At 48.1% G+C, this 16,746-nt stretch overlaps 1 protein-coding gene across 6 annotated transcripts in view; it reads left to right on the top strand.

Moving 5' to 3' along the window:
• The window catches only part of LOC144931539 (uncharacterized), a 75,785-nt gene that overhangs the window by 25,973 nt on the left and 33,066 nt on the right, over window positions 1-16,746 (top strand). For all 6 annotated transcript variants that reach the window (XM_078855493.1, XM_078855497.1, XM_078855492.1 and 3 more), the window contains exon 4: window positions 15,824-16,060. In XM_078855493.1, the coding sequence (XP_078711619.1) occupies window positions 15,824-16,060 (237 nt within the window). The remainder of the gene's footprint in view (window positions 1-15,823; window positions 16,061-16,746) is intronic.

The following is a 16,746-nucleotide window of genomic DNA, read 5'->3' on the forward strand; positions in this document are numbered from 1 at the left end:
ACCCGCCCCCGCTGGACATCTGTGAAGAAGAGCTTCATAGCTCATTGTATTTCTCCAGGATAAATAACTATTCTGATCCTGAGTGGCATGTCAACGATAGACGGGTGATGCTCGGTTAATAATACTCGCGTCTGTCAAGGTGGCTGGGGCCCTGGGCATCCCGAGTTTGAAATTATTTTATTTGTCCCACGGATGATCTCGTTTAGCCAGTTTTTCTGGCTATTTTTCAAGGTAGATCCATGGTGCTTGAGCACAGCAACAACAACAACAACAAAATGATACAGAAACATCCCTAATGCAAAGAAGAATACAGGACGTGTCGTGATGGATGGCGAGAACTCTGAATTCCAATTATTTTGCACCCCCCTCGAAATATTTCACTCCAGACGACTGCCAATGACGCCTACCCCTGAACACTGTCGTCAGTGGTGCATCCCCTGATGAGAGACTGATGCCCACTATAGGAATGTGGAACTTCTAACACTCGATGCCGGGGCTGCAAACCAAGAGTTGAGCACTGTGCATTTATGATTTTAGCAAGGAGTAAATTTGGGCTATTTAATTAGCATTGTTTAAAATTTGAAAGTTCCTCGTTGTTGCCAAAGTGATGACTACAAACACGTAAATGTATCGTGGATATTGCCTAATTGCTAAATTGTGTGTTTACACAATCGGGAAAAAATGTGTGCGACGCTTTTTTTTTATGCAGACCAAATGGATAAACTGTACAAAATATGTCGACGCAGGGTTTGACAACACATCATTGCGCAACGAGCCCAAGCACGCGGTCAATGTGTACGGCGAAGATGAAGCGGGATCATGACGTTTTCATGCAATTCACCTGTGTGAGGGAGGCATCTACACACTGCCCTTGACATTCCCCCCCCTCGATTTAAAGCTTTCGTGACTGCAGGGATTCATCTTCTTGGTTCTTAATAAAATAATAAAAATAAAACTTTTTTATTATTTTATTACTTCCCTTCTACGTGACTTTACCGAAAGAACCAAGAAGATGATTCCCCCCCCTCCTTTCCGAACGAGAACACGATGTGAAATTCCTTCGTCTGTTTGCACTGACGGAGCGGTTCTCTCGCGCTGCGTGAAGGAAGTCGCGAAAGAATCTTGAAGTGTATGCTTGTACTTGTGTAGGGGTGTTAGAGAGAGAGCCCGTTATGCATGGCAGCCTATGGTAAACAAACACAGTAGGCGGGGCTACATGAGTGCACGAGCAGGTGCCCTCTGCGACGTCCGCGCCAGACACCCTGGGGGGGTCGATTCGGTCATTATGATCCCCCGGGGCCCCACCCCTCAGGGAGGGGTTGGGTATAAAAGGGGAATGTATCGAAGGGCTCGGGAGTGATGTTTAGCTAAAGGAGAGAAGACGGAAGACGTCTTAGAGAGAGCCCTGGACTCCCCCTGGTACGCCGTCCTTATCAGGACCGCGCAGGCTCGAGCCAGTGGCGTGGTACCAGGGCCAGAGCCAGTGCTGGTCTGGACTCTGGGTACCGGGCCCGACTGACCAGTGTCGGGCCAAGATAGCCTCCCCTAGCCCATTAGTGGAGGACTCAGAGGCAGGCTAGGGTTAGCTAGAGAGGTGTGTCCTCAGATAGACGGGTGAGGGGGCCGATACCCCCTCAAATGTGTATGTCACAACGTTGGTGTTAAATAAACAAGTGTGCCTCCAACTCCGGTGTGAACGAGTCGTGAGCGTTACTACATCTGGCGTCAGAAGTGAAACAAAGTACGAACATGGATACACGCCGGACGACTCGAGTCGGGGTACCAGAGGCAGAAGACACCACTGCAGTCGGAGGGCCCGAGACGGCTGAAGATGCCATCGACCAGCCGGGGCTGGGCGCATCCACGCCACAGCAGCTGGAGGAAGGGGAGCCGTCGATGGAGGGGCTGAGGGAGGCGCACGCGAAGCTGACCGAGCTGCTGTACGCCGCAGCCGCCATGCTCGACACCATCACGCAGCTGGGGGCTGCGGGACCGCCACGGGGCAACGGCAGCCGACGATCACAGCGCCTTCCCGCCATTTCCACGGAGCAACATTTTGAAACTCCCGCCATCGCCGCAGCTGCTGTTGAGGGCGTGGCCGCTCTAAGCATCGCGTCCAACGGCGGGAGTACAGTACCTGCCGCGTCACCACCAACGGGCGGAACGTCACCACGGGTGCGACCGGCGATGCCATCGCTGGTTCGTGCCGACGCTGAGTTGAGTGAGGCGGACGAGGGAGTGCGTTCTTCCTCTGCAGCCGCTGCCTTACATCAGCGGCTACCTCCACTCAAGGAATTTGTGGGCGAGGATGGCGACTGGGGCGGCTTCCAGCGGCGCTTCCTCGCTCACCAGGAGATGGCACAGTGGACAGACGCCGAGGCTCTCCGCGCGCTGCCAGCACTTCTCGACAGCGACGCCCTCGCCACTCTAACATCGGCTTCGAAGGAGAGGCGCTCCACGCTGCGGAAGGCGATGCAGGTGCTGTCGGCGGTATATGGTCCACCATCGGACTGTCGCCAACTCTTTTACGATCGCCAGCGGGGGACGAAGGAGTCGCCCCTGGCGTACCGCACAAGCCTCCTGGCACTGGCGAAGGAGGCCTTTCCACGAATGGATGACGAGGGTGTCGACGCCATGGTGACAGAGAAGATACTTTTGCTGGCGGACGACTTAGACATCGTCATTGTCGCACAGGACGATGCAGAGATGTGCTCCCTCCAAGCGGCCCGTCTTCTCCACGCAAACCTGTCCTCTCAACGACGGAAGGCCAGCAAGGCGGCGAGCGGGCGTGCCGTCGCTGCAGCCACCCTCCCGGCGGAAGAGGTTTGCGCCATCGACCAGCAACGGCAGCATGGAGCGGGAGTACGGGAGGACCGGGCCGGTTCAAGCCGTCTACAACATCCATCGTCGTCACCAGCGCTTCCACGCTGTTACAACTGCGGCATCCGGGGCCACGTCGCCTCGGGGTGCCGCTCTCCTGGGCAGCGCAGGACGACACCTCAACGGGACGCCGGCCCTCGTCACAAGCTCCACCATCATAATCCGGCGAGTCGCGGCACCCCTCATGCTTGGCCCACGCACACGCCCGTCACACACTCAAACACCGCAGCGAAGGGGGGGCCAATATCGCGTACCATGGCACCAACACGCACCGCTCTGGGTACTCAGATTGAACCCAGCCAGTGGTCCGTGTTGGCCCATCGGGTTGTAGCCGCGTCGTCAGGGTCGTCGGCCGTTGTGGGTCACATCGATGGGGTCGAGGTGCGCATCCTGGTCGATACAGGAGCATCGGCGACCATTATTTCGGAGTTGATTTATAACATTCTCCCTGCCCAAAGCCGTCCTTTGATGCCTGTTAACGTGCCATTCTTTGCTGCTAACGGGGGTTCACTTGGCATCATCGGACAAATTCGTGCCCAAATTTGTGTCGGGGATATTAAATTGTCTGGGCCGATTTTTGTTTCCTCCTCGCTGGCGGTTCCGTGCCTGCTGGGGATGGACTTCCTGGCCAAAATGCCGATTAGGATATTAATCGACCAGGGATGCATTGAGCTCCCATCGGGCCGACGCATGGCGTTTCTGCCATCCTCCGCTACGAGCCGGACGGCGTTCGCGACGGTGCCGGCGTTCGTAGATAGAACGGTGCGCGTTCCTCCGGGGGCGCAAATGTTGATTCCTTTGAAACTTCGGCGGCCCTTCGCTAAGGGCATTGGGGCTCAAGGGGTTCTGTTGGGACCGTCTAGGGCCGGGGTCAGTGGACCTGATTTACTCCCGGCCCAGACCATAGTGAGAGGGGAAGGAGAACCCTTCATCGCGGTCCTCAATGTGGGCTCGCAGACGGTGGTGGTCCCACAGGGGACCGTGCTTGCTCACGCAACGCCGGTGCCCTGTGAGGAACCCGTCGCGAGTCATGTCGGCGCTGTCCCTGCACCGCGACCACATTCGGACAGCGATGAAGGGTGGCTCGAGGCGCTTTGTGCGGGATCGACGGACCTGTCAAATTTAGAGCGTCAACGTCTTAAGACACTACTAAGGGAATTTTCCGACGTTTTCAGTCGGGATAAATACGATTTGGGCTGCACTAATCTGCTGCGTCACCATATTGATACGGGTGACAGCGCGCCAATACGCCAGAATCCTTTTCGGTTGAGTCCCGCCGAAAAGGACCATGTCAAATCGGCTGTTGATGACATGCTAGCCGCCGACATCATTTCTCCCTCCAACAGCCCTTGGGGAGCGCCGATCGTCCTGGTTAAGAAGCAGGACGGTTCGTTGCGGTTTTGCGTTGACTTTCGGCGCCTTAATAAAATTACGGTTGCCGACGCATACCCGCTCCCACGGATGGACGAATCGCTTGACGCCTTGGCGGGAGCGCGATTCTTCTCCACATTGGACTTACTTTCGGGATTCTGGCAGCTTCCTCTGGACGATGATTCAAAGCCTAAAACTGCTTTCCGTACTCCGCACGGCCTGTTTCAATTCAACCGGTTGCCGATGGGCTTACACTCAGCGCCGGCAACTTTCCAGCGGTTGATGGAATTGGTTTTGGCTGGATTGCAATGGGAGTCGTGCCTGATTTATTTGGATGACGTTATTGTCTTTGGCAAAACTTTTGATGAACATCTCCAGAGGTTGCGGGCGGTTTTCCTAAAGATGCGGGCTGCTAATTTGAAATTTAAGCCCCAAAAATGCCATTTGTTACGCGAGTCGGTGCGTTATTTGGGGCACATCGTGGGACGCTCAGGTATTTCTACCGATCCCGCCAAAACGCAGTGTGTAAGCTCCTGGCCGACTCCCACCTCAGTGGGAGAGGTTAGGAGTTTTATTGGGTTTGCGTCGTATTATAGACGCTTCGTCGCTAATTTTGCGACTATAGCAAAACCCCTACACGCTTTAACATCAAAAGGGGTTCGGTTCTGCTGGGGTCAGGAGGAGGAAGCTGCTTTTTGCTCCCTTCGGGACGCTTTGGTAAACGCTCCTCCCCTGATTTACCCTGATTTTTCAAAACCATTCTTGCTCGACACCGATGCGAGCAACACGGGTATTGGGGGCGTGCTCTCCCAGGTGGTTGACGGCGTGGAACGTGTGGTTGCGTACGGCAGTCGGGTGTTGTCTCCAGCGGAGCAACGATATTGTGTCACCCGTAGGGAACTGTTGGCAATTGTCCATTTCATCCAACAGTATCGCCCATATCTGTACGGTCGGCATTTCACCGTCCGCACAGATCATGCGGCACTGCAGTACGCCCTGAGGGTTCAACAGCCATCGGGACAATTGTCCCGATGGTTGGAGGTCCTCCAGGATTACGATTTCCAAACCACATACCGTAAGGGCGTTCGCCACACCAACGCGGACGCTCTGTCGCGCTTGCCAACCACCTCCGAGTGTGCATGCCTCCTGGGGTCTGGACGTTGCAGACCTCCAGGGGACACATCGGTTCCTGTCTTGGCGGCCGCCAACGACGACGATACAGTAGTTACTAATTCGATCGAACAACAGGGCAAAGATTCCCTGTTGGGGTTGCCCGTCATTGACTGGGGGCGCCTCCAGATGGAAGATGTCTCCCTCCTCGGGTGGCGACGTCGCGTTGGCGGTGCGGCGGGGGGAAAAAGAGGTGGTTCCGACGCATGGGAAATGTGCCAAGGCCTGCTGATGCATTGGGACGGGAAGTCGCGTCGACATCGGCTGGTGGTCCCTACTGGGTTGCGGGGCAGGGTGGTATGGGCCGCTCATGAGCGCCTCCTACACCTGGGGACCCAAAAGACTCTCGCCTTGCTGCAACTTGATTTTTATTGGCCTGGCATGACGAGGGATGTTGGGGATTTGTTGGGATCATGCCCTCGATGTGCACAACGCAAACCGCCGGCACGGGAGTCTAACCCGCCCTTGCAATCGATCAAAGTGTCCAGGATAAACGAGCTGGTCGCTCTGGACATTTTGGGACCATTCCCCGCCACCCCCAGGGGGAATAGATATTTGTTGACTGGTGTCGAGTATTTTACACGCTGGCCTATGGCCTGGCCTCTGGCCAACCAGTCGGCAGCAGCCATCGTGGAGGCCTTTGTTCAGGGTTATGTCCTGGACAAAGGTGCTCCGGAGAGGCTGCTGACCGACCAGGGCAGAAATTTTTCCGGTAAACTACTCAGACAAGTCTGTGATCTCCTGGGCACAAAGAAAATTCGAACCTCCCCATATCACCCACAAACTGACGGGATGGTCGAACGGTTGCATCGCACCATCACGTCCATGTTATCACAACAAGTTTCGGACTCGCAAACGGATTGGGACCTACAAATTCAGGGGGTCTTGGCGGCGTACCGGATGGCACCCCATGCAGCTACGGGGTTTTCTCCCTTTTACCTCATGTACGGCCGAGAACCAGACCCGCCTGTTCGTGCCCAGTTGCAGATCCCCGTGCCGCAGGGAAAAACTAATCTGGCTGACCACGTTAAATTTAATCTGGACAAATTGACCGAGGCACGGGATGCTGCAATGCAAAACTCTGACCTCCGTCAGAAGGCGAATGAGCGCCTCAGATTGAGTCGAGCGCACATGCTGCAGTGGAAGCCGGGGGACAAGGCATGGCTGCACTGCCCCCAGGTGCCACTGGCAACCTCCTCTAAACTGGTGCGGCCGTGGCGGGGCCCTGTGGAAGTGGTGGAGGTGTTACGACCGCAGTGCGTGCGCATCAAGTGGGGGAAGCGGCGATGGTTCGTGCACCCCTCTAGGTTAAAACCCTTCTCTGCGGTACACAATCACACTTCACACGCGCGTGGCCAAGCATGTGGGGGGTCGGCCGACTCGCTGGGTCCGTCTCCGTCGCTCTCACCTAATGCCTTGCCGGCTGTGCCACCTTCAGGTGCATCAGGAGTGACGGGCTCACGCCCGATCACCCCTCCTGCGGATACCGAGGGTCACGCGGAGTCGGATGAATGCTCACCCCAAGACGGACAATTGCCACCTGATGGTCCGCCACGCGCGGTTACCCCGTGTGAGGGGCCCGCTGCAAGGACGCGCGCTAAAATGCGCAAACTGTTGTGAGGCCGGAAAATGTGTACATAGCTGTTGTGTTCATTGGATGTTGTGTGGGTGGTGTGTTCCCCACTCCTCGGATGTACATATGTTGGCTTCACCGTGTGTTGTGTGTGCGTGGTGGGTTCCCTGCTGATTGTATATAGGCTGTTTTTTTTTACGGAATTCGTATTTATTCGGGGGGGGTGCGACGGGTTGTTTTCTCATCTTGCTGTTGCGTTCTTGTTCTGGTTCCTGTTATTGTTCAAAAATAGTGAGGCACACGCGCGGTCAGGGGGTGAAGGCACCTTTATTGTCAAATTTTTGTATGTTGGCAGCCGGGACGGCTGCATGCTATGCGGGGGGGAGTGATGTAGGGGTGTTAGAGAGAGAGCCCGTTATGCATGGCAGCCTATGGTAAACAAACACAGTAGGCGGGGCTACATGAGTGCACGAGCAGGTGCCCTCTGCGACGTCCGCGCCAGACACCCTGGGGGGGTCGATTCGGTCATTATGATCCCCCGGGGCCCCACCCCTCAGGGAGGGGTTGGGTATAAAAGGGGAATGTATCGAAGGGCTCGGGAGTGATGTTTAGCTAAAGGAGAGAAGACGGAAGACGTCTTAGAGAGAGCCCTGGACTCCCCCTGGTACGCCGTCCTTATCAGGACCGCGCAGGCTCGAGCCAGTGGCGTGGTACCAGGGCCAGAGCCAGTGCTGGTCTGGACTCTGGGTACCGGGCCCGACTGACCAGTGTCGGGCCAAGATAGCCTCCCCTAGCCCATTAGTGGAGGACTCAGAGGCAGGCTAGGGTTAGCTAGAGAGGTGTGTCCTCAGATAGACGGGTGAGGGGGCCGATACCCCCTCAAATGTGTATGTCACAACGTTGGTGTTAAATAAACAAGTGTGCCTCCAACTCCGGTGTGAACGAGTCGTGAGCGTTACTACACTTGTACCCTATCTGCGAGGGAGATTAATGTACCCCCCCACCACCACCGCCACTCCACATACCAAACCGTGTTATGAACTCTGGTCAAATAACCCCCGTGACTGACGGTGTGCATTAATATATTATGAAACGTAAAAAAATGTATTATTCGATCAATGTGTAATGTTGTTATAGACTAAAATATAAATTATGTGTTCTTAGAACAACCCAGTTCAACATTTCATGCAATGAAGCTAGTTTTTTGTCATCAAAACAAATCGGGTATAGGAGACAAGTAATCATTGCCACACCATCTCTTATGTAATTACACATTGCTCATGTTGAATTGCATGAAGGCATGGTTGGCAATATTGTCTGTTGTGTAAAATTGCTGCTGGAATGTAGACTTACAGTTGCTCAGTCGAGCTTGTGGAAGTATTTTCGTTTGTATTTTTTTGCCTGCAGGAAACATGCCATTGGCGAACTTTGTTTTTGCATTCCCGAGAACTCTGTAAAGACTGTACACTTACAAGACAGTATTATCTAGGTTTCCATATGCTCCAACCACAGTGTAAATCTATGTTGTGAAAAGGCGATAACTAATGCTTTCCGTTTTGGGATCGTAGCAGAGTATATTGAAAATAATTAATAAATCCACCTGCCTTGGTCTTGCCAAGATTTTATTTCTAGAGAATTTTTGTTTATTTTTTTTAGCACATTACTCGCATTCTATGGATGAGCTCATGTGCCCAGTGGACCCCAAGGCTTTTATCTCGTGTTGCCAATAAAGGTGGTCAGCTGATTCTCACACGGATTGCCCAATCCCCCGTTGGATAGGTAACTCCTGGATAATGGAGCACATTACAAAGGCATTGGTTGTTACAGGAAGATATTTTACCATTTCCAAAGAAGGTTATTTTTGGTGCTGAAATTAATTTAAATATCATACACAAGTTTGTGGTGGTGCAGTGCAGTGCGAAACTGGCAAATCTGAGTTTGCTTCCCGGGCCATGGCTGACATTGACTTGGTGCGTATAGGACATTACAACATACTCTTAGTTTTTTCGGTAAAGTTACGTAGGTAAAAAATGAAATAAAATAAAAATAATAAAACACCACTGTGATTTTATTATTATTTTATTTTTATTAATTTTACTGTGATTTATTATTATTTTATTTTTATAAATTTTAATTCCATTTTTTACCTACGTGACTTTACCGAAAAAACTAAGGGTATGAATCCTTGCAGTCACGAAAGCTTCAAATCTAGAAAGACATTACAAAAATGGAGTTGGCTTCACTGCTCACTGCCAGGCACAATCCGCTGTACATAGCTATTGCCCATCCAAGCACTATCCAAGCTCTACCGAGCTGAGCTTCTGAGCTCTGACGAAATTGGGCACATTCTGGGTTGGTGTAAGGCACATTGGGAATATGCAGAAGCTGAAAAGTTTATTTTCGTGAATGTGAAAAACAAAACAGACTTGTCCTCCCATAAAATGTGGGAATGTCTTATGAATACGACAGAGACAATAGATGTGTGTGTGCACGTGGAGATCCGGAGATACTATCAATCTGTACAAATAAATAAACGTAGTTATGTAATTTGTTATCAAAGTTTTTCGGTATGCAATAGTTGTGAAGTCATAAATTGCAGCTCATGTTCTTTTTAAATTACAATATACTGCCTTGCAACATGATTGGAATTACATGGAGGGACAGAAATATAAACACATGGATTAGAGAACATATGCAAATTAAAAAACAAATCAAACTGTTCGTAAAAATAAGTGAGCTTGGGCAGGGATGATGTCCTGTGGTGAAGAATAATGATGGAATGGCAGCCGAGAAATGAAACGCATCTGAGAGAATATCCACAGAGGGAATGGAGAGTTATGAAATCAGCTTGTGTGCACGTGCTAAGTGGATGGTTGCATCAGAGGATCGTTAAGAGTTGGCAATCACTTGGAGAGGTTTTCATGTAGTGGTTGATTTCTCAAGGCTGATGATAATGATGATTATATTGCAATAAAGTATAATGAGATAAGAAATAACGTACACCCCTTTTGGCAGTCCCCTGCTGGATGTAATTGTTGAACCATACTTAATGACGCTGGTCCAGGGGCTGGAAACTTGCAGCTCTTAGAAATATATATATTTTTTAACCAAAGTCGAAAAAAATGCTCTTGTTGGTATTTTGGAAGTCCAGTTTACCATGGAAATCCAGTTCACCGTGGAAGTCCAATTCACAATGGGAGTCCAGTTTACCATGGAAGTCCAGTTTACCATGGAAGTCCAGTTTACCATGGAAGTCCAGTTTACCATGGAAGTCCAGTTTACCATGGAAGTCCAGTTCACCATGGAAATCCAATTCCCCATGGAAGTCCAATTCACAATGGGAGTCCAGTTTACATGGGAGTCCAGTTTACCATGGGAGTCCAGTTTACCATGGGAGTCCAGTTTACCATGGAAATCCAGTTTACCATGGAAGTCCAGTTCACCATGGGCAAGGAGTCAGCAACCTGCGGCTCCGGAACCGCATGCAGCTCATGAAGGACTGCTTCGTGATGTTATTTATTAAGAACCACCGTCTCGTATTCACGTGAATTTTTTTTTTTACCAAATTCGAAAAAAAATTACTTGTTATTTTGGTTGCCGACCCCTGCGCTGGTCAGTGTGGGTTTGTTGAGGCGAGCCCAGGATCGGTTCGGATACCACTCAGCACTGATGTTAGCCGTGGCCAGGAATTCAACTGAGGTAGCCATTATCCGAGTGCAGTGCGTAAACACAATGACAGTTACCGTGATAATGAGTATTCGCATGAACGAAATTTGGATTAATTGAGACTGCAGAATTACAATCACAATTATAATAATTGGCCTCTCGCTTCTAGTAAATACACAGGTTTACAGTGCACACACAGATATGTTTATATGCATACAGCAACAGACTTCTGCGAACACATTTTATAGCCAGGCCTTCAGGATCCCTCCATTAATCCAGCCAATGTGTTAAATAACTCATGTGCACAGAGCACAGGCCTTTGGAGAGATGTGCTGCACATGTGTGCGCGAGCACTGTATGCCAGGCTCCTGAAAATCGGTAGATGATTTTTATCCGAATGCCTTTCGTTGCTTTTCAAGTCTATTTTTGTTTAATCAAATGAGAACCTGAGACAAAGCCTGATTTGCGAGAGTGACCTGGGTTATAGAAAGCAGTCGTGTAAAAACAAGTTCAACAATTAAGTAAAATATACATTGGAGGAAAAATAGCCAAATAGAAATTAGTCCAAAACAATTGATGTCCAAAAGAAATTGAAAACCGTGCACCAGTAATAAATCAATATTACATTTTAAAATATATAATTTCCTCGAACAAAATTTGGCTCGTACAAATTAAACGCATCTTTCTTTCTTTTTTTAACTTCCAATTGCCCATACTTTAGCAACCAGTTCTTTCTGTATTATCTTCATGGTTTGCATGTAGTACGCCTATATACATTGTGAAAGGTGCCGAATTAGTGCAAATTATTATTACTTTTAAAAACCATTCAACATAAAATTGTCACAGAAACATCAAAATAGATGTAGTCTGATTATATTATTGTACAAGTACCTCCGATTACCACGGTTGGCTACGTACGGTGCGAAAGAAGTTCAACATACATGCAAGTATGTAAACAGACAAGGGTGTATATCAAATTCAATGGTATATATATGCAAGTTAAATCAAGCCTGTAATAATGCTATGCATTTTTCTACTTTGAAAAACTTCACCTTGTAATCAGAATGAGTACCCAAATTTAGGAATTTGTAAATTTAATTCGCACGTAGCCATGTCAATCATCTGCAAGCGTGATGTTGCTACATTTAAAGATAATTATGGATGATATGATTGAATAACACATCATCCAAAGAAGTACTTCTTGTTCCAGCTGTGAATGTTTCATTCGTACGAAGGATTGTGTAAGAAATGCAATACCTTTCGACAACACTGGCATTCACACGTTTTATAAGGTGGCGTTTTTCAAATGTAATTAGATTATTGCCATTATCTCACGTAGTTATTGCCAATGAAAATTGGTTGCTCATTTGTATGGTCTTCAGTTCCTCTTATGTTTACTGGTTAACGTCACTGGTTAATGTTCACCGGTTAACGTTTAACGTCAAAATAACTAAGCAATCGGTAAATAATACACTAATAACATTACTTCACTGGATCTATTTGGCTATGGTACAATGCAATGTTAGTCATTTTCTAGTCCACTGCACACGTTTTTGTGTAGTTAGATGACTTGTGAATTCCAGAATGTGAGTTAGTTTAACAGGTTTCTCAAGGCTTCTGTTTGGAGTGTGTGTCCTATGTTTTGAACGTGGGTAGCGACAGTAAAATCGGGCTGCCAAGTTCAGATCCCAGTGTACACTGCTTGTGTTTGGACGACTTGTGAAATGCAAAGTTAGACACGTGTTCGGGTTCACTGCACACGTTTGTGTCGTCGGTGCCATGCGCTATGAACCCGGCAACCCAAGTTCGATTCCCGTCTCGTGGCCAACCTAAGTGGCGACCTCTCAGTCGGCTCGGCACCTCGTGTGCCATGCCAGCCTTATGTGCTTGCTTGCAGCACTTTTGCCCCCAAAGTCTGTTGAAGGCTACATGGGGTATCTTTGTCCTTGTGTGCAACATTTATTCCTCGTGTCAAGTGAGTGTCTATGCATGAGCGGGCAGGAAAATTCTAGCGCATGTTCATCAAAGTATTGAGAAATAAATGTCCTTGCAAGCCCAGCAATGACATGTGCCTGCTACCGCTTGGATTAAATCTGCTAATCTCTAATACCGATCACTCCCGTGCAAATATGCATGTTTAATAATGTGCCTATGTGCATGCGAACAGATGGTCACACATGCTTGCTGTGGCCTGCCCAGAGAATTCCATAGCCGTTCTCAATAGGTCTGCTGTCATCGAGGGCACGATTTATTTATTTTCAATGTTAAACACTACACATAGCATCTCTATAATGGCAGGACAGCTGGGAGTGCAAGAATTTGTGGGGAAAACAATGTGTTGCCAGGGGAGTGGATAAGGATCTGCAAGCGTGCATCCGGTCATAGTGACAGGTTTAATACGTGTGTGCACTTAATAGCACGGCCAGATTTGCTTCTTGATGAAACTCTTGAAACATTACGTTGGCAAACTTGATTTGAAGCTTTCGTTACTGCAGGAATTACTCTTTGGTTCTTTCGGTAAAGTCACGTAGAAAGAAAATAAATTACATAATAGAATACGACGTTTCGATTGCAACACAAGCAGTCGTCATCAGGTAGAACTAAATTTGAGAGAGAGACAAAACACAGACATGGAGACACACAGACACACAAGCAGAGAGAGACACACACAGAGACACAATGCCTCTGTGTCGTGGCCTTAAATAGAGAGAGAGGGGGGGGGCAGAGAGAGAGGTGGGTTTGCTGGAGCAGAAAAATTAGCATGTCAATGAGAGAGCTGTGTGGAAATCCACACCACGGCGGCAGGGGGAGAGAAAGACCCAACAAGTCTGGTAAATTTTAGAGAGAGTTGTGTGGAAATCCACCCCGAAGTGGCCGCGGGAAAGAAAGAGCGAATGGACCTATGAGAGAGCCTGGTAAATTTTAGCGAGAGAAATAGGCAGTTTGAAACAAGTATAACCCGTAAAAACAAAGTTTTTTTCACTATAAATCCTTTATATGCGTGGCGGCTAGAGTCCTCTCGTCCTCTGGCTTGAGATGGCTGCCACCTATGGGTCAGATGATTGCATGGCACCATTAAGCAATTGGTAATTATATATAATATTTTTGTCCTAAAAAGTGTAAAATTTTGGAAAAAAAATTTCACGAACATTAATTGTCACACACAACGAGTCTGTGTGGAAAATGTCAGCTCGATTGGATCACGGGAAGTGGGTTAAAAAACGACTGAAAGATTTGCACGGTCGTAAGCAAGCAAGCAAAGCAAGCGCGCAAGTGAACTTAATATAAAGGATTTAAAAACAAACTTAGCATATCTTTGGAAATGTAATGCAATGCAACGCCGATAGTCGGCTAACACACAGTTAACACATAGCCTGGTTGATTACGTTCTTGAGAGATTGCTAAATTAGAAGTTAAATCTGAAATTTGACAGACTTGCTGGGTCTTTCTCTCCCCCTGCCGCCACAGGGTGGATTTCCACACAGCTCTCTCATTGACATGCTAATTTATCTGCTCCAGCAGACCCACCTCTCTCTCTGCCCCACCCCCCTCTCTCTCTATTTAAGGTCACGACACAGCGGCATTGGGTCTCTGTGTGTCTATGTTACATCTCTCTCTCTCTGTGTGTCTCTGTGTTGTTTCTCTCTGCTTGTGTCTGTCTGTGTGTCTCCGTGTCTGTGTGTCTCCGTGTCTGTGTTTTGTCTCTCTCTCAAATTTAGTTCTACCTGATGACGACTGCTTGTGTTGCAATCGAAACGTCGTATTCTATTACGTAATTTATTTTCTTTCTACGTGACTTTACCGAAAGTACCAAAGAGTCATTACGTTGGCATTTTGCCCGTTGACAGCGATGGGGGAACGTCGCGACGTTTTCACGAAAAAGCAGACGGAAAGGAACATTATTCAGCATGTGAATTGGGATCGTATTGGATATGCATGTGAACATCAACGGATCTACGTGCACGGAGATACGTGTTGACGTTGAACATGTTGGATTTGTATTCCTGTAAATGAGCGCCGTTGTGTGTTCTCACAACTTTCAAGGAGAACCCCACTCTTTCGCTGCACTCACCTCGACCGCACAGCTCTCTGGGCACGCCGTGGCAATGCACAGGCGATTGCATTGTGCCGATGAGTCTTTACGGCGCGGTAACCTGCCCATGTCTCCCATGCTGTGGACTGTCCAATACTTTTTGAAAGAGGCCTGGCCGTTGAGACATTGAACTCTATTTGCCCACTTAAAAATACATCTTTGCTCCATATAGACATACACAATCAACAATCTGGTCCAACACCAATGGGGACTAGGCTCTAAAGAAAGCCGTCTGGGGTGTGGACCAATCAACTTCAAGGACAGTGCATATTATTATCATTATCAGAGTTGCTTCTTTTTGTTTGCTTTTTTGACTACTTGTGTTGTGGTTATTGCAAACATGATGCCTTGAATAAAGGTGTCAGTTTTGTACCAGTTTAAAAGGGTAAAAACCTACTACTAAAATACAATGTGTACGAGCTTGTATGTCCCATCCTTCAGAAGTGATTGTTATTATTTTTTTTAAAGTACAATCCTTAATAAAATTGCATAGCATAAAGGCCTTAAGACTTATTAGGCTTTAGCCACCAACATGCGGTCACTCTTAACATTGGGTACAGTACCACATTTTGCCTTTATTTATAACTTGAATATAGAGCCACCACTCATTGCTGTTAGGATAGTGAACAATTTCATTCACTAAAGGGTTTTTTTTTTGACCGAGATAGGAAAAATTTTAGGTCAACGGTGGCTCATTCTCCTCTGCTGCCCCCTATATTCTGGAACTCTCTTCCCTCTCTGATTGATGTTGTTGACTTTCCTTTCCTTGGTCTGTGTGTGTGTTCTTTCGTACCGTACGTAGCCAACCTTGATAATTAATCAGAGGTGCGGGGAAAGGACAACCAACTAAACACGAACAATGCCTATGGCAAAGTGTTTTTACAGTAGAATAAATAATGATTGTCCCGCATTCCTATCAAAATGAACCCTTTCTCGTCTGTATACGACAAACATTCCTGAAGAAATTGTCATGTCTGTCCTTGCTATGCAAGTCAGGTGCAGGGGTGTTGGATCACTTTGAATGCAATGGATGCTAAGCACACTGCCTCCATCACATGTCATTCTTACAGGACTCGTCTTCGGATGACGATGAAGGGGAGGAGGGGGAGGATGCAGAGGAAGATGAAGAGGAGGAGGAAGAGGAGGTGGAAAGACACTTGGAGGATCTTAACGGTCTGAACAGGAACTGTGACCCAAATTTTGGCGTACAGACAAATGGAGACGACTGCAGCAGACGGAGGCACTCGGCCGACAGGAAATCAAAAACCAAAAAGTCAAGAGGAAAAAGCACAGTGGAGCTGGGAGAGGTGAGACACTGTTTAGCCCAGGGGTCTTTAAGCAGTGCTTTGTGACGTAATTCACAAGCATTGCGGCTCTTAAAAAATGTGTTTCTTTACCGAATTCGAAAAAATGGCTTTTCTTGTTATGTTGGTTTTCCGACCCGTGGTCTAACCTAAACATGGAAGGATTTGTTCAAGAACAATGTTTACTTGTCATCAAGATATGACAAGAGACTTTGCGATGTCTGGTAGTTCATGGCACGCAAGCATTTTTAACTAATCCTCTTGAGATTTAGGATTTTCGTTCTGTGTTATGATTTGAAAGAAAGCAGTTCTCATGTGTGGCCATTGTTAATGTTCTGAGGCAGGTCAAATTATTGCAATAGATACTGTGTGTAGACTGTACAGCCCTCTCCGTTCTGAACAAGGGAGTCACACGGGACAACCTGGGACGTTTCTTTCCCGCTACTCCCGCGTGGTTTTGATAAATTGTGTTGTTTTAAAATTGTAGATTTTCCATTTTCAGCAAGCCAGATTTTTAAAAATAAATTAATTGGTTGGAGAATTATTATTATTTGGAGTCATTATTAGTCACATGCTTGTGTCTGAGCGTGTCCACACGCTGGCTTTGTGTTCACCGCAACCAGCACTGATCGCTGCCCACATGCCACGACTGTGTGGATTGTCTCATAGCACCCTTTTCCCATTGTTTG

Source organism: Lampetra fluviatilis, chromosome 4, assembly GCF_964198595.1.
Source record: "Lampetra fluviatilis chromosome 4, kcLamFluv1.1, whole genome shotgun sequence".
In the NCBI taxonomy this organism is placed as follows: Eukaryota; Metazoa; Chordata; class Hyperoartia; order Petromyzontiformes; family Petromyzontidae; genus Lampetra; species Lampetra fluviatilis.